At 43.5% G+C, this 23,454-nt stretch overlaps 1 protein-coding gene across 3 annotated transcripts in view; it reads right to left on the bottom strand.

The window, feature by feature from the left end:
* The window catches only part of LOC106560721 (alanine and arginine rich domain containing protein), a 164,778-nt gene that overhangs the window by 67,416 nt on the left and 73,908 nt on the right, over positions 1-23,454 (bottom strand). For all 3 annotated transcript variants that reach the window (XM_082957124.1, XM_082957126.1, XM_082957125.1), the window contains 4 exons: positions 20,879-21,020; positions 20,310-20,523; positions 19,899-20,082; positions 1,010-1,156 (listed from right to left, as the gene is read on the bottom strand). In XM_082957124.1, coding sequence (XP_082813250.1) covers positions 1,010-1,156; positions 19,899-20,082; positions 20,310-20,523; positions 20,879-21,020 — 687 coding nt within the window. The remainder of the gene's footprint in view (positions 1-1,009; positions 1,157-19,898; positions 20,083-20,309; positions 20,524-20,878; positions 21,021-23,454) is intronic.

The raw sequence follows: 23,454 nt of genomic DNA, 5'->3' as shown, positions 1-23,454 counted from the left end.
GGACTGGCCCGCCCGTTCCCCAGACCTGAATCCAATTGAGCACATCTGGGACATCATGTCTCGCTCCATCCACCAACGCCACGTTGTACCACAGACTGTCCAGGAGTTGGCGGATGCTTTAGTCCAGGTCTGGGAGGAGATCCCTCAGAAGACCATCCGCCACCTCATCTGGAGCATGCCCAGGCGTTGTAGGGAGGCCACACACACTACTGAGCCTCATTTTGACTTGTTTTAAGGACATTACATAAAAGTTGGATCAGCCTCTAGTGTGGTTTTCCACTTTAATTTTGAGTGTGACTCCAAATCCAGACCTCCATGGGTTGATAAATTGGATTTCCATTGATTATTTTTGTGTGATTTTGTTGTCAGCACATTCAACTATGTAAAGAAAAAAGTATTTAATAAGATGATTTCATTCATTCAGATCTAGGATGTGTTATTTTAGTGATATATATCAGCGTTATTTCCTGATAGTTGCTGGTTGAAAATACAATCTACACAGGACCTTCTAATCAGCAGGTCTGCATGGGCGGCAGTTTCAGCTTTCAATGGTGACATCACCATGCAGTAAATTGGGCTCCTGGGTGACGCAGCGGTCTAAGGAACTGCATCTCAGTGCTAGAGGCATTACTACAGAACCTGGTTCGATTCCAGCCTGTATCACAACCGGCCGTGATTGGGAGTCCTATTGGGCGGCGCACAATTGGCCCTGCGTCGTCTGGGTTAGGGTTTGGCCGGGGTAAATAAGAATTTGTTCTTAAGTGACTTGGCTAGTTAAATAAAGGTTAAATAAAATAAATACAAATTGGTTAATAGACTAACACCAAAGAGATCCAAATAACAGCTCTTATTTTCCCCCCCCCCAGTCCGACCCTGGGTTTATAAGCGTGGATATTGACTCTGCCGCTCGAGCATGCTTTTGGGGCACAGTCGATAGCGCGCTGGACTTCGGGCTAGAAGGTCGAGGGTTCGAGGCCTGCTCCCTGCCAGTTTCATGACAGTATGTTACCTCGTTGCTCTTACTGACGGTCCTCCTGTTCTCCTCCTCGATCTCCTGCTGCTTGCGGAGGTGATTGTTGAGGAGGGTCTCAGACAAAGCTCGGGCACCTCGCTCCTGGGTCAGCAGCCTCTGGGTCTCGCTGCGGTCCTCCTCCGACTAGGGGATGACAAACACACAGGCTACATTCATACTCATTCACGTCATAAATGCTGTGTGCTCAATAACAGACTATTAAAGAGAAGATATGGAGAAAGGTGTATTGATGTGGTTCTGAGTGATTGTTTAGAACACTCTTACGACACCTGTGGTATGTGTGTGGCAATGGCGGAATAACATTAAAAACTTGTTAACTATGATTGATGGTGACGGTCATCTTTGCTCGCTGTAACCAACAACGTAATACATGGTAACAGGAGTGGAAATCGTGTTTTTTCTGTGAATGTTGGAGTTTATGGAAGTACAATGGATGTTATCAAGCCACCAGAGGCATGATAATGGGAATATGGACACAAATGGGAAAACATTTCGGCGGAGGTTTTTGCTGTATATGTCTGCCATCGGAGTTACAAATGAGAGGGCCCAAAAGCAATCAATATATTCAATACCTTAACATTTGCAAATGACGAGGATAAAGACGAGTTCGCGTTGGTACTGGATCAGTTTGATGCATATTGTTCACCTAAGAACACCACATTTGAACGTTACGTGTTTTGCTGTCATATGGTGAAAAGTTTGACATCTTTCTTACAGATTTGAAATTAAAAGCACAGACGTGTAATTGTATTATTTTAGAATAAGGCTGCAATGTAACAAAATCTGGAAAAGGTGAAGGGGTCTGAATTCTTTACGAATGCACTGTATCCATATTCCAAATAATTTGAAACCCACAGATTAGGGCATAATGAATTCATTTAAATTGACTGCTTTCCTTATATGAACTGTAACTTAGTAAAATCTTTGAAAATGTTGCATGTTGCATTTATATTTGTGTCCAATGTAGTTCGCTAGATAAGCTATCTGTGCTACTTATGCGCAAACACTTGACTGGCGCCCCCCCCCCCCCAAAAAATAACACTTCATGTCTAGGCCTATTATGTTAGTGGGCTTATTTAGCTAGTTTTCCAAAATATGCAATCTGCAAAACAGTTGGTGCAGCTCTATCATTCAGGCCATGTGCTTGCATTCATGATGATATAAGATTGTTAGCTAGCTAGCTAAATTAGAATGTGTGTGACTTAAACCAGTGGCAAGCATTTGCCTGCATCAACATTTTCAGTCATCAGCTCATGCCATTTGCAGTTGAAATACATAGCCAACTAATTTTGTATTGAATAACAGTGTCATGTACATCTAGTTTAATTAAGAAAATATTGTCATAATGAACAGCTAGCGTTTGCTCTCTTTTACTATAGCGGGACCACAAGCAATCGATATATTCAATACCTTCACGTTTGAAAATGAGGATAAAGATGAGCTCGCGGAGGTACTGGATCAGTTTGATGCACATTGTTCACCTAAGAAGAACAATACATATGAACGTTGTCGTATACAACAGCAAGGTGAAAAGTTTGACATCTTCCTTACAGATATTAAATTAAAAGCACAGATGAGTAATTTTGTAGACCTAAGCTCATCTATGTTTCGAGATCAGATTGCGTTTGATATAAATTACTTCAGAGTTGGAGAAAGATTGCTGCGGGAAAGTAAGTTACATTTGGACAGTGCAGTGAAAATATGTCAGGCAAATGAGCTGGCACAAATACATATTAAAACTTTTAACTCCACACCAGCAAACACTGCTATGGAGGTAGAAAGCGAAGCAGTGGATTTTGTAGACAAGGACACAAGGGGCACAATGAGCAAAGGAGCCACAAGCAATATGATTGTAATAGGTGTGGCACCAGGCCAAGAAGTGCCCTGCCATTGGAAAATTTTGCAACAAGTGCAAGGGGAAGTCATTTTGGAAAAATGTGTTTTGCAAAGGACAAGTATGGGAGACAAAATGTTCATACCATTGAAATGGAGGAGAATAAACAAAGTGATTTGTTTGTGGGTACTGTGGATTGCATGGAGGATGTGCAAGAACCATCACAGGTCCATACTGTAGCTAGTGACCACTTGGTTGTACCACTCGTGGTCAATGGTACAATTTTGACCTTAAAGCTGGATGCAGGGGCTAAAGCCAACCTGATCAATGAGGGATTTTCATGAGCTAAAGCACAAACCAGCCATCATGCAAAAGACTGTCTCTCTCAAAGTGAACAATGTCCAAGCAATTGAAACTAAAGGTTAGTGTCAGCTAACTGTAAAGAGGAAAAACAAGAAGCCACACACGTATGTTTGTGATTGTACCAGAGGGGCATGATTCTCTTTTGGGGGATAAAGCATGTGGGTCGTTGGGACTGGTTAAGCGAGTACACACCATTAATGACTGACTGGCTTGCTGCACAGTGTTCAACAGGTGACAAAAAATCAAAATGGTGAGGAGATTGCACAAATATATTCTGATGTGTTCACAGGATTTGGAGCAATGCCTCTCATTTACACAGAGAAAGCCAAGCCAGTGATTCATGCACCACGCAGAGTTCCAGTGCCACTACGGAAGGATTTAAAGATGGAAATCGGAAGAATAGTGAAACTCAATGTGCTCGTGAAAACAGAGGAGCCAACAGACGGGGTCAATTCCATGCTGTGTGTTCGGAAAAGGAACGGAGATCTGAGAGTCTGTATGGACCACAAGGACCTTAATAAATGTACCAAAAATAAGCATTTTCAGATTCCTAAGAGAGAGGACATAGTGTGTGAAATGGCTGTTGCACACCATTTCTGAAAATTGGATGCTTCAAATTAGAGGTTGAGCGATTAATCAGAATGGCCGATTAATTGGGGCCAATTTCAAGTTTTCATAATCGGTAATCGGCATTTTTGGACACCGATTATGGCCGATTACATTGCACTCCACGAGGAGACTTAGTGGCAGGCTGACTACCTGTTACCTTGGCTCCTAGCTGCACTCGTGTAAGGTGCTAGCTAGCACTAAATGTATGTTATAAAAAAACAACCTTAACATAATCACTAGTTAAACTAGTAATATCATCAACCATGCGTGGTTATCTAGCTTGTCCTGCTTTGCATATAATCAATGCGGTGCCTGTTAATTTATCATCGAATCACAGCCTACTTCACGAAACGGGTGAGGATTTAACAAGTACATTCGCGAAAAAAGCACTGTCGTTGCACCAACCATAAACATCAATGCCTTTCCTAAAATCAATACACAAGTATATTTTTTAAAACCTGCATATTTAGTTAATACTGCCAGCTAACATGAATTTCTTTTAACTAGGGAAATTGTGTCACTTCTGATGCGTTTTGTGCAAGCACAGTCAGGGTATATGCAGCAGTTCGGGCTGCCTGGCTCGTTGCGGACTGTGTGGAGACCATTTCTTCCTAACAAAGACCATAAATTAATTTGCCAGAATTGTACATAATTATGACATAACATTGAAGGTTGTGCAATGTAACAGCAATATTTAGACTTAGGGATGTCACCCGTTAGATAAAATACGGAACGTTCCGTATTTCACTGAAAGAATACATGTTTTGTTTTCGAAATGATAGTTTCCGGATTTGACCATATTAATGACCTAAGGCTCGTATTTCTGTGTGTTATTATATTATAATTAAGTCTATGATTTGATAGAGCAGTCTGAGCGGTGGTAGGCAGCAGCAGGCTCATAAGCATTCATTCAAACAGCACTTTCCTGCATTTGCCAGCAGCTCTTCGCTGTGCTTCAAGCATTGCACTGTTTATGACTTCAAGCCAATCAACTCCCGAGATTAGGCTGGCAATACTATTAGAACATCCAATAGTCAAAGGTATATGAAATAGTCCTATAATAACTACAACCTAAAACTTCTTACCTGGGAATATTGAAGACGCATGTTAAAAGGAACCACACCTGCTTTCACATGTTCTGAGCAAGGAACTTAAACGTTAGCTTTTTTACATGGTAAATATTGCACTTTTACTTTCTTCTCCAACACTGTGTTTTTGCATTATTTAAACCAAACATGAACATGTTTCATTATTTATTTAAGACTAAATTGATTTTGATGGATTAAGTTAAAATAAGTGTTCATTCAGTATTGCTGTAATTCTCATTATTACAAATATATGTATATAAAAAAAATTATAATAATAAAAAAAAAATCTGCTGATTAATCGGTATCGGCTTTTTTGGGTCCTCCAATAAAATCGGTATCGGCGTTGAAAAACCGTAATCGGTCGACCTCTAATACCAATGCAAGAATGCTGTTCATTGATCATAGCTCAGCATTCAACACCATAGTACCCTCCAAGCTCATCATTAAGCTTGAGGCCATGGAGCTCAAGCCCACCATGTGCAATTGGGTCCTGGACTTCCTGATGGGCCGCCCCCAGGTGGTGAAGGTAGGAAACAACATCTCCACTTCGCTGATCCTCAACACTTGGGCTCAACAAGGGTGCATGCTCTGCCCCTCCTGTACTCCCTGTTCACCCATGACTGTGTGGCCATGCACGCCTCCAACTCAAATCATCAAGTTTGCAGACGAAACAACAGTAGTATGCTTGATTAACAAACAACGACCAGACAGCCTACAGGGAGGAGGTGAGGGCACATGGTGTGTGGTGTCAGGAAAACAACCTCACACTCAACGGCAACAAAACAAAAAGGAGATGATCGTGGACTTCAGGAAACAGCAGAGGGAGCACCCCCCTATCCACAACGACGGGACAGTAGTGGAGAAGGTGGAAAGTTTTAAGTTCCTCGGCGTACACATCACGGACAAACTGAAATCGTCCACCTACACAGACAGTGTGGTGAAGAAGGCGCAACAGCACCTCTTCAACTTCTGGAGGCTGAGGAAATTTGGCCTGTCACCTAAAACATTCAAACCTTTACAGACGCATGCACAATTAAGAACCTCCTGTCAGGCTGTATCACCGCCTGGTATGGCAACTGCACCGCACACAACCGCAAGGGTCTCCAGAGGGTGGTGTGGTCTGCACAATGCATCACCGGGGGCAAACTACCTGCCCTCCAGGACACCTCCAGCACCCAATGTCACAGGAAGGCCAAAATGACCAAGGACAACAACCACCCGAGCCGCTGCCTGTTCACCCCGCTACCATCCAGAAGGTGAGGTCAGTACAGGTGCATCAAAGCTGGGACCGAGAGACTGAAATACAGGTTCTATCTCAAGGCCATCAGACTGTCGAACTGCCATCACTAGCACAGAGGCTGTTGCCAACATAAACTTGAAATCCTTGGCCACTTTAATAAATGGATCACTAGTTACTTCAATAATCCCACTTCAATCATGTTTACATACATTGCATTACTCATCCCATATGTATATACTGTATTTTATACCATCTATTGCATCTTGCCAATGCCACTCTGTCATTGCTCATGCATTTATTTATATGTATATATTCTTATTCCATTACTTAGATGTGTGTATTAGGTAGTTGTGGAATTGTTAGATTTGAGATATTACTGCACTGTCAGAACTAGAAGCACAAGCATTTCGCTACACTCGCAATGACATCTGCTAACAATGTGTATGTGACCAATAAAATGTGACTTTTATGATTTATTATCCACCATCTGAGGAAGTGGAAACTCAAAACACTTAGCTCGATTGGTAACTTAAATATGAACTTGTTGCTAGATAGATTAATCAATTAGCCTACAAGACTATCAGTAAATATAATGTCCTACAGAAACTTTCCAGTGCTAGCCATAGGCTAAAAGATTAAGGGGGCTGTTTTGTTAGACTTCAGTGCGGCTTTTGACATTATCACTCATAGTCTGCTGCTGGAAAAATGTATGTGTTATGGCTTTAAACCGCCTGATATATTTTGGATAAAGAGTTACCTGTCTAACAGATCACAGAGGGTGTTATTTAACACAACATAATCCAGGTAGAATCAGGAATTACCCAGGGCAGCTGTCTAGGCCCCTTACTTGTTCCAATCTTTACTAACAACATGCCATCTATGTATGCGGACGACTCAACACTATACACGTCAGCTACTACGGCGATTGAAATTACTGCAACACTTAAAGAGCTACAGTTAGTTTCAGCAACTATTTTTGTTAACCTCTTACATTTAGATGTTCAGCTAGCGGAACACCGCTCCAATATCCAATGATAGGGCGTGGCGCGAAATACAAACTCCTCGAAAATCCAAAAACATAAATTTTTCTAACATATGACTATTTTACACCATTTTAAAGACAAGACTCTCCTTTATCTAACCACACTGTCCGATTTCAAAAATGCTTTACAATGAAAGCAAAACATTAGATTATGTCAGCAGAGTACCCAGCCAGAAATAATCAGACACCCATTTTTCAAGCTAGCATATAATGTCACAAAAACCAAAACCACAGCTAAATGCAGCACTAACCTTTGATGATCTTCATCAGATGACACTCCTAGGACATTATGTTATACAATACATGCATGTTTTGTTCAATCAAGTTCATATTTATATCAAAAAACAGCTTTTTACATTAGCATGTGACGTTCAGAACTAGCATACCCCCAGCAAACTTCCGGGGAATTTACTAACAATTTACTAAATTACTCACGATAAACGTTCACAAAAAGCATAACAATTATTTTAAGAATTATAGATACAGAACTCCTCTATGCACTCGATATGTCCGATTTTAAAATAGCTTTTTGGTGAAAGCACATTTTGCAATATTCTAAGTACATAGCCCTGCCATCACGGGCTAGCTATTTAGACACCCGGCAAGTTAAGCCTTCACCAAAATCAGATTTACTATAACAAAAATGTTCTTACCTTTGTTGTCTTCGTCAGAATGCACTCCCAGGACTTCTACTTCAATAACAAATGTTGGTTTGGTCCCAAATAATCCATCGTTATATCAGAATAGCGGCGTTTTGTTTGTGCGTTCCAGACACTATCCGAAAGGGTAAATAAGGGTCGTGCGCATGGCGCAATTCATGACAAAAAAAATCTAAATATTCCATTACCGTACTTCGAAGCATGTCAACCGCTGTTTAAAATCCATTTTAATGCCATTTTTCTCGTAAAAAAGCGATAATATTCCGACCGGGAATCTCCTTTTAGGTAAACAGACAAAGGAAAAGAAAGCTTTCGGTCGACGCGGGCACAAGCCTGAGTCTCACAGTACTGTAACCAGCCACTACCCAAACGCGCTACTTTGTTTCAGCCAGAGCCTGCAAAGCCACGATTCAGCTTTTTGCCGCCTTCTGAGAGACCATGTGAGCTGTAGAAAGTGTCACGTTATAGCAGAGATCCTTTGTAATTGATAGAGATGGCAAAGAAGTTCAAGAAATGGTCAGACAGGGTACTTCCTGTACAGAATCTTCTCAGGTTTTGACCTGCCATTTGAGTTCTGTTATACTCTGACACCATTCAAACAGTTTTAGAAACTTTGGAGTGTTTTCTATCCAAAGCCAATAATTATATGCATATTCTAGTTACTGGGCAGGAGTAGTAACCAGATTAAATCGGGTACGTTTTTTATCCAGCCGTGTCAATACTGCCCCCTAGCCCTAACAAGTTATATATATATACACACACACACACACACACACACACATAAAATCGGCCGATTTATCGGTATAGGCTTTTATTGCCCCTCCAATAAATCGGTATTGAAAAATCATAATCGGTCGACCTCTACTTCAAATGGATTCTGGCAGGTGAGGTTGGATGCAGCTAGCACCAAACTGGGTACAGTCAATACTCCCTTTGGAAGATATTCCTTTAAGAGGTTACCCTTAAGCATTAGTTCTTCACCTGAACTATTTCACAAGGCCATGGAAAGTGTCATTGAGGGGTTAGAGGGAGTTTGAGTGTATGTGGATTATTTTGTGGTCCACTATTCAGGACCACAATAAGCGGCAGGAAAATACTCCGCAGAGGGTTCAGAAGCATGCTTTGAAGTTAAAAATCGGGTTAAATGTTACAGTTTACAGTTACAGTTTAGTCATTTAGCAGACGCTCTTATCCAGAGCGACTTACAGTAGTGAATACATACATTTCATTTTAATTTCATGCATTAAAAAAAAATGTACTGGCCCCCCGTGGGAATCGAACCCACTGCCCTGGTGTTGCACACACCATGCTGGTGTTGCAAGCACCATGCTCTACCAACTGAGCCACAGGGAAGGCAGTTCTGAATGGAAATCACATTTCTTGGGGACAAGCTGTCCTCGGAGGGTGTGCAGCCTGATCATGCCAAGGTCGAAGTGGTGAGGGAGATGGCAAATCCCACAGATAGGAAAGGCATTCCAGCAGGTATATCTCACTGGTCACCCCCAAAGCCAATTCCCCCTTTGGCCGCCTTTCCTTCCAGTTCTCTGCTGCCAATGACTGGAACGAATTGCAAAAATCCCTGAAGCTGGAGACTCATATCTCCCTCACTAACTTTAAGCACCAGCTGTCAGAGCAGCTGACAGATCACTGCACCTGTACATAGCCCATCTGTTAATAGCCCATCCAACTACCTCATCCCCATACTGTTATTCTTTTTTTTTTGCCCCTTCGCACCCCAGTATCTCTACTTCCACATTCATCTTCTGCACATCTATCACTCCAGTGTTTAATTCCTAAATTGTCATTATTTTGCCACTATGGCCTATTTATTGCCTTACATCCCTAATCGTACTACATTTGCAGACACTGTATATAGATTTTTCTATGGTGTTATTGACTGTACGTTTGTTTATGTGTAACTCTGTTGTTGTTGTTTTACTCGCACTGCCTTGCTTTATCTTGGCCAGGTCGCAGTTGTAAATGAAAACTTGTCCTCAACTGGCCTACCTGGTTAAATAAAGGTGAAATAAAACAATTCTGTGTCTTTTAGGTATAGTAAATTATTTGGGGAAGTTGTACCAAACCTGTCAGCTAAAACAGTTTACTTTAACCCCTGTGCGGCCTCCGTCCCGCATCCAGCGAAAAATCATATCGCCATTAGCATATCAAAATGTAATAATTAAAAAAATAAAAAATAAATTCAAATTATATCGTTTTATAGATACACCTCTCCTGAATCGAACCACGTTGTCCGATTTCAAAAAGGCTTTACAGCAAAAGCAAAACATTAGATTATGTTAGAGTATATCGTAAAAGTAGCCACATAGCCATTTTCCGACCAACCACATGCATCACAAATAACCAAAAAACAGCTAAATGCAGCACTAACCTTTGACAATCTTCATCAGATGACACTCCTAGGACATCATGTTACACAATACATGCATTCTTTTGTTCGATAAAGTTCATATTTATATATAAAAACAGCATTTTACATCGGTGCGTAACGTTGACTAACTATTTTCCCTCAAATGCATCCGATGAAACAGAGCTACAATTTACTATTCGAAAACATTTTTAAAATGTAATATTGTCATGCTAAGATGTATAGATGAATATCTCTTGAAAGCACCTGTAATGCCAGATTTAAAATTAACTTTACTGGGTAATCATACTTTGCGATGAAAGGGGATGCGATACTCTGAAAAATAGGCTAACGTTACAGGTCAGCGCCATCTTGGAACAATCGCATATCACATCTAGTCTTGTATACTATTGTCAATAATCCCTTACCTTTGGTTGTCTTCATCAGAAAGCACTTCCAGGAATCCCAGGTCCACAACAAATGTATTTTCGTTCGAAAAAATTACTCCTTTATGTTCCAAGAGCTTGTTCTTGTTAGCGCGTCTGAAGGCTGATTCAAATGCTCCGTCGGCCACGGGACAGCCATTTCGAGAAAATGCATTTTTTTCCCATTTAGGTTCGTTCAAACATGTCAAACGTTGTATAACATAAATCTTCAGGGCGTTTTTCAACAAGAGAGCCAATAAGATTCGAGGGGGACGATTGCATTGTGTTTCAAAACGTTTCGAAAGGGGAGGGTAACCAGGGGCGCCGGCGTCATAATGGTGATGGCCCTCTCCATGTGACCACGTTCCACAGCGTCTCATTCATTCAGTTTAAACAGTAGGAGACTCAAACCACTTTGTAAAGACTGGGGACATCTAGTGGAAGCAATAGGAAGTGCTCAATGAACCATAGCTCACGGTGTGATTAATAGGCAACGTGAATAAGTTAAGTTCGCAATTCAGAATTCCACTTCCTGTTTCGATCTGTCTCGGGGTTTTGACTGCCATATGAGTTCTGTTATACTCACAGACACCATTCAAACAGTTTTAGAAACTTTAGGGTGTTTTCTATCCACAAGTATTAATTATATGCATATCCTAGCTTCTGAGTTTGAGTAGGAGGCCGTTTAAAATTTCAAAAATCGCTTTAGCGCCCCCTATCCTAGGGGAACGCCAAGAGGTTAAGATGCTCCTTCAGGACAAGACAGAGTCCTCATGGAACAGAGAACATGAAAGAGTGGAATGATGTAAAGAACATTTTGGCTAAAGAGCCAGTGCTAACTTTATTCGAACCTAACAGGCCTACTAAGGTGTCCACGGAAGCCTCCAAAGATGGCATTGGAGCAGTGCTGCTTCAGGAGCATCAAGGTATGTGGAAGCCTGTGGCTTATGAGGCATGATCTTTGACCGATGCTGAGAAGCGTTATGCTCAAATAGAAAATGAGTGCCTAGGGTTGGTCGTTGGTTGTGATAAGTTTCACTGTTACATTTATGGCTTACCAAAGGTGATTCTAGAAACAGACCATAAACCCCTTATTCCAATCTCTCAAAAAAAATCTAAATGACATGCCTCCTCGCCTTCAAAGGATGATGACGATGCTATGATTTTGTGCTAACCTACACCACCGTTCAAAAAGTTTGGGGTCACTTAGAAATGTCCTTGTTTTTGAAAGAAAATAAAAAAATGTGTCCATTAAAATAAGATCAAGAGTTAGCCATATCTCAGACCGGCCAATAAAAAGATTAAGATGGGTAAAAGAACACAGACACTGGACAGAGGAACTCTGCCTAGAAAGCCAGCATTCCGGAGTCACCTCTTCACTGTTGATGTTGAGACTGGTGTTTTGCGGTTAGTATTTAATGAAGCTGCAAGTTGAAGACTTGTGAGGCGTCTTTCTCAAACTAGACACTCTAGTGTACTTGTCCTCTTGCTCAGTTGTGCACCGGGGCCTCTCACTCCTCTTTCTATTCTGGTTAGAGCCAGTTTGCGCTGTTCTGTGAAGGGAGTAGTACACAGCGTTGAACGATATCGTCAGTTTCTTGGCAATTTCTCGCATTGAATAGCCTTCATTTCTCAGAACAAGAATAGACTGTTGAGTTTCAGAAGGAAGTGCTTTGTTTCTGCCCATTTTGAGCCTGTAATCGAATCCACAAATGCTGACGCTCCAGAAACTCAACTAGTCTACAGAAGGCCAGTTTTATTGCAGTTCAGCTATGCTAACATAATTGCAAAAGGGTTTTCTAATGATAAATCAGCCTTTTGAAATTATAAACTTGGATTAGCTAACACAACGTGCCATTGGAACACAGGAGTGGTAGTTGCTGATAATGGGCCTCTGTAAGCCAATGTAGATATTCCATTTTTTTTTTTAAATGAGCCGTTACCAGCTACAATAGTCATTTACAACATTAACTACACTGTATTTCTGATCAATTGTGGGTTATTTTAATGGACCAATTTTTTTGTTGCTTTTCTTACAAAACAAGGACATTTCTAAGTGACCCCAAAGCTTTGAACGGTAGTGTATGTGCCTGGGTCAACTTTAGTGGTAGCAGATGCCCTCTCAAGAGCTCCACCAGTGGTGGCCCAAATCAGCCTCAGTCAGGTGTCTATGAAGGAGGTTGCCTTGCATGTGGATATGGTCATGCAGTCACTTCCTGTTTCTGAGCAGCAACTAAGGAGAATAGCTGAAGAGACCACAACAGATCCCATTCTTTTGAAGGTGATCCAGAATCTGGAAAATGGCTGGCAAAAAGGCTCTTGTAAGCAGTACTTCTCATTAAGCACAGAACTGTCAGTGGTAAATGGTGTGCTGTTGAAGAATAACAGAATGGTGCTACCTACTTCAATGCATCAGGAGATGATACAGAGAGCGCATGAAGAATATCTGAGAGCTGAGAAATGTAAGAGAAGGGCCAGGAGAGTCCCTTTATTGGCCAAATATACATTCTGATACTGAGCAAATGGTGGGAAACTGTGACATCTCAAATTTCATTAGACAGCTCAAGAAGCCCGTGGTTATGGGAAAGGTAACCACCACAACCTGGGAGAAGGATGGAGTCGACTTGTTTCACTGCAATGGTAAGGACAATTTCTTGATTATCGACTACTTGTCAAATTACCCTGAAATTGCACTCTTGTCCAGCACAACAGCAAAGACTGTCATTTTGCATTTGAAATAATTTTTTTTGCAAGGCATGGGATTCCACATTTCTGACAATGCACCTGAGTTTAAGACATTTGCAGAGCATTAGGAGTTCAGACATATAACCTCTAGTCTGCTATATCATAAAAGTAACAGAAAGGCTGAAAAAAGTGGGCAAATCGTGAAGAGACTTAAAAAAAGGCAGCACACTGATCCATACGTGGCTTTATTGTCTTAAAGAGCAGCACCCTAGGAATGTGGCCGGTCACCTGCAGAAATCGTAAATGGGACGCAAGTTGCATTCCAGGTTGGCTATTTTCTGCCTGAATGATTGCCCAGGCCGTCATTGTAAATAAGAATTTGTTCTTTTAAAAAAAGATATATATTTCACCTTTATTTAACCAGGTAGGCTAGTTGAGAACAAGTTCTCATTTGCAACTGCGACCTGGCCAAGATAAAGCGTAGAAATTCGACGCATACAACAACACAGAGTTACACATGGAATAAACAAAACATACAGTCAATAATACAGTAGAACAAAAGAAAACAAAAAGTATATATCCAGTGAGTGCAAATGAGGTAAGTTAAGGCAATAAATAGGCCATGGTGGCGAAGTAATTACAATGTAGCAATTAAACACTGGAATGGTAGATGTGCAGAAGATGAATGTGCAAGTAGAGATACTGGGGTGCAAAGGAGCAAGATAAATAAATAAATACAGTATGGGGATGAGGTAGGTAGATAGATGGGCTGTTTACAGATGGGCTATGTACAGGTGCAGTGATCTGTGAGCTGCTCTGACAGCTGGTGCTTAAAGCTAGTGAGGGAGATATGAGTCTCCAGCTTAAGAGATTTTTGCAGTTCGTTCCAGTCATTGGCAGCAGAGAACTGGAAGGAAAGACGACCAAAGTAGGAATTGGCTTTGGGGGTGAACAGTGAGATATACCTGCAGGAGTGCATGCTACGAGTGGGTGCTGCTGTGGTGACCAGTGAGCTGAGATAAGGCGGGGCTTTACCTAGCAGAGCCTTGTAGATAACCTGTAGCCAGTGGGTTTGGCGACGAGAATGAAGCGAGGGCCAACCAACGAGAGCATATAGGTCACAACGGTGGGTAGTGTATGGGGCTTTGGTGACAAAACGGATGGCACTGTGATAGACTGCATCCAGTTTGTTGAGTAGAGTGTTGGAGGCTATTTTATAGAGGACATCACCGAAGTTGAGGATCGGTAGGATGGTCAGTTTTACAAGGGTGTGTTTGGCAGCATGAGTGAAGGATGCTTTGTTGCGATATAGGAAGCCGATTCTAGATTTAATTTTGGATTGGAGATGCTTAATGTGAGTCTGGAAGGAGAGTTTACAGTCTAACCAGACACCCAGGTATTTGTAGTTGTCCACGTATTCTAAGTCAGAGCCGTCCAGAGTAGTGATGCTGGATGGGCGAGTAGGTGCGGGCAGTGATCGATTGAATAGCATGCATTTAGTTTTACCTGCGTTTAAGAGCAGTTGGAGGCCACGGAAGGAGAGTTGTATGGCATTGAAGCTCGTCTGGAGGTTAGTTAACACAGTGTCCAAAGAGGGGCCAGACTATACAGAATGGTGTCGTCTGCGTAGAGGTGGATCAGAGAATCACCAGCAGCAAGAGTGACATCATTGATGTATGCAGAGAAGAGAGTCAAGAATTGAACCCTGTGGCTCACCCATAGAGACTGCCAGAGGTCCGGACAACAGGCCCACCGATTTGACACACTGAACTCTATCAGATAAGTAGTTAGTAAACCAGGCGAGGCAATCATTTCATAAACCAAGGCTGTCGAGTCTGCCAATAAGAATGTTAGGATTGACAAAGTCGAAAGCCTTGGCCAGGTCGATGAATACGGCTGCACAGTAATGTCTCTTATCGATGGCGGTTATGATGTCGTTTAGGACCTTGAGCGTGGCTGAGGTGCACCCATGACCAGCTCAGAAACCAGATTGCATAGCGGAGAAGGTACGGTGGGATTCGAAATGGTCGGTAATCTGTTTGTTAACTTGGCTTTCGAAGACCTTAGAAAGACAGGGAAGGATAGATGTAGGTCTGTAGCAGTTTGGGTCTAGAGTGTCACCGCATTTGAAGAGGGGGATGACCCCGGCAGCTTTCCAATCTTTGGGAATCTCAGACAATACGAAAGAGATGTTGAACAGGCTAGTAATAGGGGTTGCAACAATTTCGGCAGATAATTTTAGAAAGAGAGGGTCCAGATTGTCTAGCCCGGCTGATTTGTATGGGTCCAGATTTTGCAGCTCTTTCAGAACATCAGCTATCTGGATTTGGGTGAAGGAGAAATGGTGGGGGCTTTGGCGGGTTTCTGTGGAGGGTGCCGGGCAGTTGACCGGGGTAGGGGTAGCCAGGTGGAAAGCATGACCAGCCGTACAGAAATGCATATTGAAATGATCAATTATAATGGATTTATCGGTGGTAACAGTGTTTCCTAGCCTCAGAGCAGTGGGCAGCTGGGAAGAGGTGCTCTTATTCTCCATGGACTTTACAGTGTCCCAGAACCTTTTTGAGTTAGTACAACTGTATGCAAATTTCTGTTTGAAAAAGCTAGCCTTAGCTTTTCTAACTGCCTGTGTATATTTGTTCCTAACTTCCCTGAAAAGTTGCATATCTCGGGGGCTATTCGATGCTAATGCAGAATGCCACATGATGTTTTTGTGCTGGTCAAGGGCAGACAGGTCTGGAGTGAACCAAGGACTATATCTATTCCTAGATAAACAAATTTGAGTGGGACATGCTTATTTAAGATGGTGAGGAAGGCACTTTTAAAACCTCTTACATCTAGACGTTCCGCTAGCGGAACACCTGCTCCAATATCCAATGATAGGTGTGGCGCGAATTACAAATTCCTCAAAAATACAAAAACTTCAATTTTTACAACATATGACTATTTCACAGCATTTTAAAGATAAGACTCTCCTTTATCTAACCACACTGTCCGATTTCAAAAAGGCTTTACAACGAAAGCAAAACATTAGATTATGTCAGCAGAGTACCAAGCCAGAAATAATCAGACACCCATTTTTCAAGCTAGCATATAATGTCACAAAAACCAAAACCACAGCTAAATGCAGCACTAACCTTTGATGATCTTCATCAGATGACACTCCTAGGACATTATGTTATACAATACATGCATGTTTTGTTCAATCAAGTTCATATTTATATCAAAAAACAGCTTTTTACATTAGCATGTGACGTTCAGAACTAGCATACCCCCCGCAAACTTCCGGCGAATTCACTAAGAATTTACTAAATTACTCACGATAAACGTTCACAAAAAGCATAACAATGATTTTAAGAATTATAGATACAGAACTCCTCTATGCACTCGATATGTCCGATTTTAAAATAGCTTTTTGGTGAAAGCACATTTTGCAATATTCTAAGTACATAGCCCAGGCATCACGGGCTAGCTATTTAGACACCCGGCAAGTTTAGCACTCACCAATATCAGGTTTACTATTATAAAAGTTTGATTACCTTTTGTTGTCTTCGTCAGAATGCACTCCCAGGACTGCTACTTCAATAACAAATGTTGGTTTGGTCCAAAATAATCCATCGTTATATCCGAATAGCGGCGTTTTGTTCGTGCGTCCCAGACACTATCTGAAATGGTAAATCAGGGTCCGGCGCATGGCGCAATTCGTGACATAAAAAATCTAAATATTCCATTACCGTACTTCGAAGCATGTCAACCGCTGTTTAAAATCCATTTTTATGCCATTTTTCTCGTAAAAAAGCGATAATATTCCGACCGGGAATCTCCTTTTAGCTAAACAGAGGAAAGTAAACAAAGCTTTCGGTCGACGCGGGCACGAGCCTGAGTCTCACAGTACTGTAACCAGCCACTACCCAAACGCGCTACTTTTTTTCAGCCAGAGCCTGCAAAGCCACGATTCAGCTTTTTACCGCCTTCTGAGACCCTATGGCAGCCGTAGGAAGTGTCACGGGACAGCTAAGATCCTCACTCGTCAATAAACAGAGACAAGAAGAACGACACCTTGTCAGACAGGCCACTTCCTGCCTGAAACCTTGTCAGGTTTTTGCCTGACAAATGAGTTCTGTTATACTCACAGACACCATTCAAACAGTTTTAGAAACTTTAGGGTGTTTTCTATCCATATGTAATAAGTATATGCATATTCTAGTTACTGGGTAGGAGTGGTAACCAGATTAAATCGGGTACGTTTTTTATCCAGCCGTGAAAATACTGCCCCCTAGCCATAACAGGTTAAAGAATAGCCACGCATCATCTACTGACGGTATGAGGTCAATGTCATTCCAGGATACCCCGGTCAGGTCGATTAGAAAGGCCTTCTTGCAGAAGTGTTTCAGGGAGCGTTTGACAGTGATGAGGGGTGGTCGTTTGGTCGCAGACCCATTACAGATGCAGGCAATGAGGCAGTGATCGCTGAGATCTTGATTGAAAACAGCAGAGGTGTATTTGGAGGGCGAGTTAGTTAAGATGACATCTTTGAGGGTGCCCGTGTTTACGGATTTGGGGTTGTACCTGGTAGGTTCATTGACAATTTGTGTGAGATTGAGGGCATGAAGCTTAGAATGTAGGCTGGCCGGGGTGTTAAGCATGTCCCAGTTTAGGTCACCTAGTAGCACGAGCTCAGAAGATAGATGGGGGGGCAATCAATTCACATATCGAGGGCACAGCTGGGGGCAGAGGGAGGTCTATAGCAAGCGGCAACAGTGAGAGACTTGTTTCTGGAAAGGTGAATTTTTAGAAGTAGAAGCTCGAATTGTTTGGGTACAGACTTGGATAGTAATACAGAACTCTGCAGGCTATCTTTGCAGTAGATTGCAACACTGCCCCCCCCCTTTGGCCGTTCTATCTTGGCGGAAAATGTTGTAGTTAGGGATGGAGATTTCAGGGTTTCTGGTGGTTTTCCTAAGCCAGGATTCAGACACGGCTAAGACATCCGGGTTGGCAGAGTGTGCTAAAGCAGTGAGTAAAACAAACTTAGGGAGTAGGCTTCTACTGTTAACATGCATGAAACCAAGGCTTTTACAGTTACTGAAGTCAACAAATGAGAGCGCCTGGGGAGTGAGAGTGGAGCTAGGCACTGCAGGACCTGGATTAACCTCCACATCACCAGAGGAACAGAGGAGAAGTAGGAGAAGGGTACGGCTAAAGGCTATACGAACTGGCCGTCTAGCACATTTGGAACAGAGAGTAAAAGAAGCAGGTTTCTTGCTAGCCCCAGCAAGTTAGCCTTTTGGGGACGTCGCGATGGGGGTAAGTTTGTTTTGCCTCTTCGTGCGGTGACGTCGTTAGACCAGTCATGGAATTAGTTGGGTTCCAAGTAGCTCTAGATAGCTAGCAGGCCGTTTAGCAGAATGGGCCATCAGCGGACATCGCGCCTGAGGGGCCTGTTGGAATCCTCGGGCAGATTATGTCAGTATTCCAGTCGTAGAGGATCGGCGGGGTTCCGTGCCCCGTACCGGCAGCAGAAGGGGTCCGGATATTGTAGCCCAGGAGTGGGCTTCGGTGGTAGCACAGGAGCCCTGGCCTAGCTAGCTTCAGGCTTGCTCCGGGATGGAAACGCTAGCCAGGAGTAGTCACCCGGGATTGCGGTTAGCTAGTTGCAAAGATCCAGATGAAAATGTTCAGAGTTTGCGGTAGGAATCTGGGGATATGGGTAAAAAAAAATATAAAATAATAATAATAATAATAATAATAATAGGTCCGTTATGCACTGGTTTGAGTCATGTTGTTCGAACTGGCGAGAGCTTTCTGAGCTAAAGGTTAGCTGATGACCGCTAGCAATGGTATGCTGACTGATAGCTGGTAGGTGGTTAGCTGGCTAGCTTCAGTTGAGGGATTCCAGATCCGAAGTAAATACAAATACTTTAGAAGAAGAAAAAAAACTGATCCACGCCACATTGGGTGAGGCGGGTTGCAGGAGAGTATTTAGAAGTTGAGGTTTAGGAAAATATTTTTAAAAGATATGCGAAGAAAAATATGTAAAAAGATATATACAAGGGAAACGACAGGATAGGACAAAGATGTCTGACTGCTACGCCATCTTGAAAAAAAAAGAAAAAAAAAAGAAACTGACTAGCCTAGTTAAATAAAAACATGATAACAATAAATAATAATAAATGTGTATGTTCGTAAAAAAACAAAAAAAGAAGATGAATTGATGTGGTTCTGAGTGATTGTTTACAACACTGTTATGACACCTGTGGTATGTGTGGCAATGGCGGAATAACATTAAAAACATGTTAACTATGATTGATGGTCGTCTTTGCTCGCTTTAACCAACAAAGTAATACAGAAGGATGTACACTACTAGATGTTGTAGACCAGTCCTTATTGCCTTTTTACCACTGACCAATATAAAGCGCTAGGTCAGGGGTCATCCACAATGTACAACAGTGTAATCAAGGTATAAAACAATTATGTTATTATCATAATTTAAATGTAAGAAGAGGAGGGCTTAGAGAGAGAGCGAGAAAGAGAAAGAGTCGGAGTGCATTCTACCTGTTTCATGTTGTTAAGGATGGCCCTCATCTCCAGCTCCAGGTTCCTCATGGCCAGTTCCACCTTGTGCTTCTCCTCTGCCTCGGCCCGGAGCTCCTCCTCCTTCCTCCGCAGCATCTCCCGGGTCTTGTCATACAGCATGGAGGCGTTCCGGTGCTTCTCCTGCTCCTGCTTCAGCTGGAACCTACAGCACATAGAGCAGAGAGACAGAACACAGAGAGAGCAGAGGGTCACATCTACACTTACTGTGTTAGCAGAGACAGAGAGTGAAAGGAAAGATGATAAAAATCAAAGGGTGAGAGAGAGAGATTTGAAAGAGCATTAAAATATGAAAAGGTTCATTGAGAGGGAGAGAAAAATATATTTTCTCACAGAACGACAAAAAAGACATCAACTCTTTGGCTAACTTACTTAAAGTTGTTGAGGTCCGTGTCCAACTCAAGCTGCCGGTGATCCAGGGCCTGCTTGCTGTCCCGGCTTTCCTCCAGTGAGGCCATCAGCTCGCACTGCTCGGCCTCCAGCTGGCTCACCTTGTCAGACAGGCGCCCATGGCGGCCCCGCTCCCTCTGGATGGTGCGCTCATACTCGTGGAACATGTTCTGGAGCTTCACGATGCTCACAGAGTCTGAGGGGACAGAGGGGTGGGAGGGGAGTAGGGTTAGAGCCTTGTGGTCTTCCTCAATTCATCTTTCTTGGATTCCTCACCTCCTTCTCAAAATGCATTGGAGATAAATGTCAAAGGGGAGGGACCTTGGATCTTCTCCTCAAATACTAAAGAGGCAAGGAGATAGAATGCGAGGAATCATGGAAAGACCGTTTGAGATAGAGCCTAGGATACAAAGTATACATTGTGGTTATAAGATATCAGCTGATATTATGTACAGAGATGGATTTAGACATACATGTGTCACAGCAATTTGGCACTGCCCAATCATCACAAAAAAAACTTGGTTAAAGTGGTAGATTTTAGCCATGTGTACCTAAAGTGGCCGAGTCGAGCTGTTTGATGAGAAAAGAGGCGTGACGGTAGCCAGAGGTGGGGTCTTCGAGGTCAGATGTGGCCGTGTCCGATGACTGTGTGAGCTCATCAAAGTCCTCCGCCATCTCCATCTCGCCAGCAGTCTGAGGTTGGGGACCCCACATAAAACAGATCAAAGATTTCCACTACATACCAACTTTTAAACATGGATATAGTGTATGTTTGAAGGTAATTTGTAAATTTTTACTAAACGCATGACATTTTCTTAAAGGGACACTGCACTCCAAAATCAACAATTGTCAGATGTTTTCAGACCTCAAAAGTCCACATCCCAAACCATCAGTTTAGAACTGAGGGGATTGACATTAAACTCTCAAAAATGTATTGTGTAACTCAATGAAGTCACTTAAAAAAATGTAGCACATTAATTGGAAAGGAAATGCAGAAATATTTCATTTACATAAGTATTCACATCCCTGAGTGTCAGAATCACCTTTGACAGCAATTACAGCTATGAATCTTTCTGGGTATGTCTCTAAGAGCTTTGCACATCTGTATTGTACAATATTTGACCATTATTATTTTCAAAATTCTTCAAGCTCTGTCAAATTTGTTGTAGATCTGTCAGGGATTTCGTCGTCGTCAGACGATATGGCGAAATCATCGTCGGAAAAGGAGGACCAATATGCAGCAGAATTGTGTTGGCTCATCTTGAACATTTATTAGACTCAAAATGAACATACAAAATAACAAAACGAACTCACGATATAGACAGTGTTTTCAGGCTCACATACGCTAGACAAGAAACAATCTCCCACCAATGACAAACACAAACACACCCTAATATATGGGACTCTCAATAAAAGGCAAAGAGAAAACACCTGCCTTCAATTGAGAGTCCCAACCCCAATTAATCAACCATAGAAACACACTCACTAGACTCCACATAGAAATACATAAACATAGACCATAAACCAAAATCAAAATCACGGAAATACTAAATCAAACGCCCTTTTACCAAAACACCACCCCGAACCACATAAAACAAATACCCTCTGCCACGTCCTGACCAAACTACAATACAATGACAATTAACCCTTATACTGGCCAAGACGTGACACTACCCCCCCTAAAAGGTGCTAACCCCGGAAGCACCTCCAGAAAAACAAAAACCCCAAACAACAACAAAAATCCCCCTAAAGTAAAGGGAGGGAAGGGAGGGTGGCTGCCGTCACCGACGGCACTTGTGCTACACCCCCCCTCCCCAACCCACCTATGCAGGTGGTGGTTCAGGCTCCGGCCTATTGTCCTCCAGATTGCCGACCCCGATCAGCCTCGGACCGTAGGCAGACTCCCCTTGCTCTGGATCCTGGGCAGACCTCTTCTCCACCCTGTATACAGACTCATTAATTGAACAGTTAATCATTTTAAGTTCTGGATTGTCAGGCTTACTCAGTTCAGGGTTGCTGCTCGACTCCCTTGGTTCTTCGTAATCGGCAGACTCTGGGCCGATGGGCCGCTCTGGCGTCTCCGGGCAGTCGGGCCGCTCTGGCGACTCCGGGCAGTCGGGCCGCTCTGGCGACTCCGGGCAGTCGGGCGGCCCTGGCGACTCCGGGCAGTCGGGCGGCCCTGGCGACTCCGGGCAGTCGGGCGGCCCTGGCGACTCCGGGCAGTCGGGCGGCCCTGGCGACTCCGGGCAGTCGGGCGGCCCTGGCGACTCCGGGCAGTCGGGCGGCCCTGGCGACTCCTGACTGACGGGCGGCCCTGGCGACTCCTGACTGACGGGCGGCCCTGGCGACTCCTGACTGACGGGCGGCCCTGGCGACTCCTGACTGACGGGCGGCCCTGGCGACTCTTGACTGACGGGCGGCCCTGGCGACGTCGGACTGGGATGACGCACTTGAAGCCTGGTGCGTGGTGCTGGTACTGGACGTACCAGACTGGGAACACGTACCTCCAGGCTAGTGCGGGGAGCGGGAACAGGACGAGTCGGACTGGGCTGACGCACGTCCGGGTCCGCACGAGAGACAGGAACTGGAAACACCGGGCTATGGAGGCGCACAGGCAGTCTTGATCTTACCTCCTGCACAACCCGTCCTGGCTGGAACTAGTAGCCCTGTATGAGCGGGGTGCTTGTACAGGGCGGACTGGGCTGTGCAGGGGCCTGATGGTAGCCGTGCGTAGAGCGGGAGTTGGGTAGCCTGGTCCTCGGAGGCGTACCGGCAACCATATGCGCTGCGCAGGCATCCTCCTACCAGGCTGGATGCCCACTCTAGCACGGCACCTGCGAGGGGCTGGAATAACGCGCACCGGACTGTGCGTGCGTATGGGTGAGATAGTGCGCTCTTCAGCGAAACATGGCGCCCTCCACCTCATACGCTCCTCCATATAACCACGGGTAGCTGGCTTCTGGCTCTTCCTTGGCCTAGCCAAACTACCCGTGTGCCCCCCCCCAAAACAATTCTTGGAGGTGCCTCTCGTGCTTCAACGCCAGTCGTGTTCCTCGGAAACGTTCCCGGTCCTTACCAGCCATTCTCCATGGGCCCTCTCCGGCCATAACTTGCTCCCATGGCCATA

Source organism: Salmo salar, chromosome 10 (assembly GCF_965601325.2).
Source record: "Salmo salar chromosome 10, fSalSal1, whole genome shotgun sequence".
In the NCBI taxonomy this organism is placed as follows: Eukaryota; Metazoa; Chordata; class Actinopteri; order Salmoniformes; family Salmonidae; genus Salmo; species Salmo salar.
This window is presented reverse-complemented; position numbering and strand designations above follow the sequence as displayed.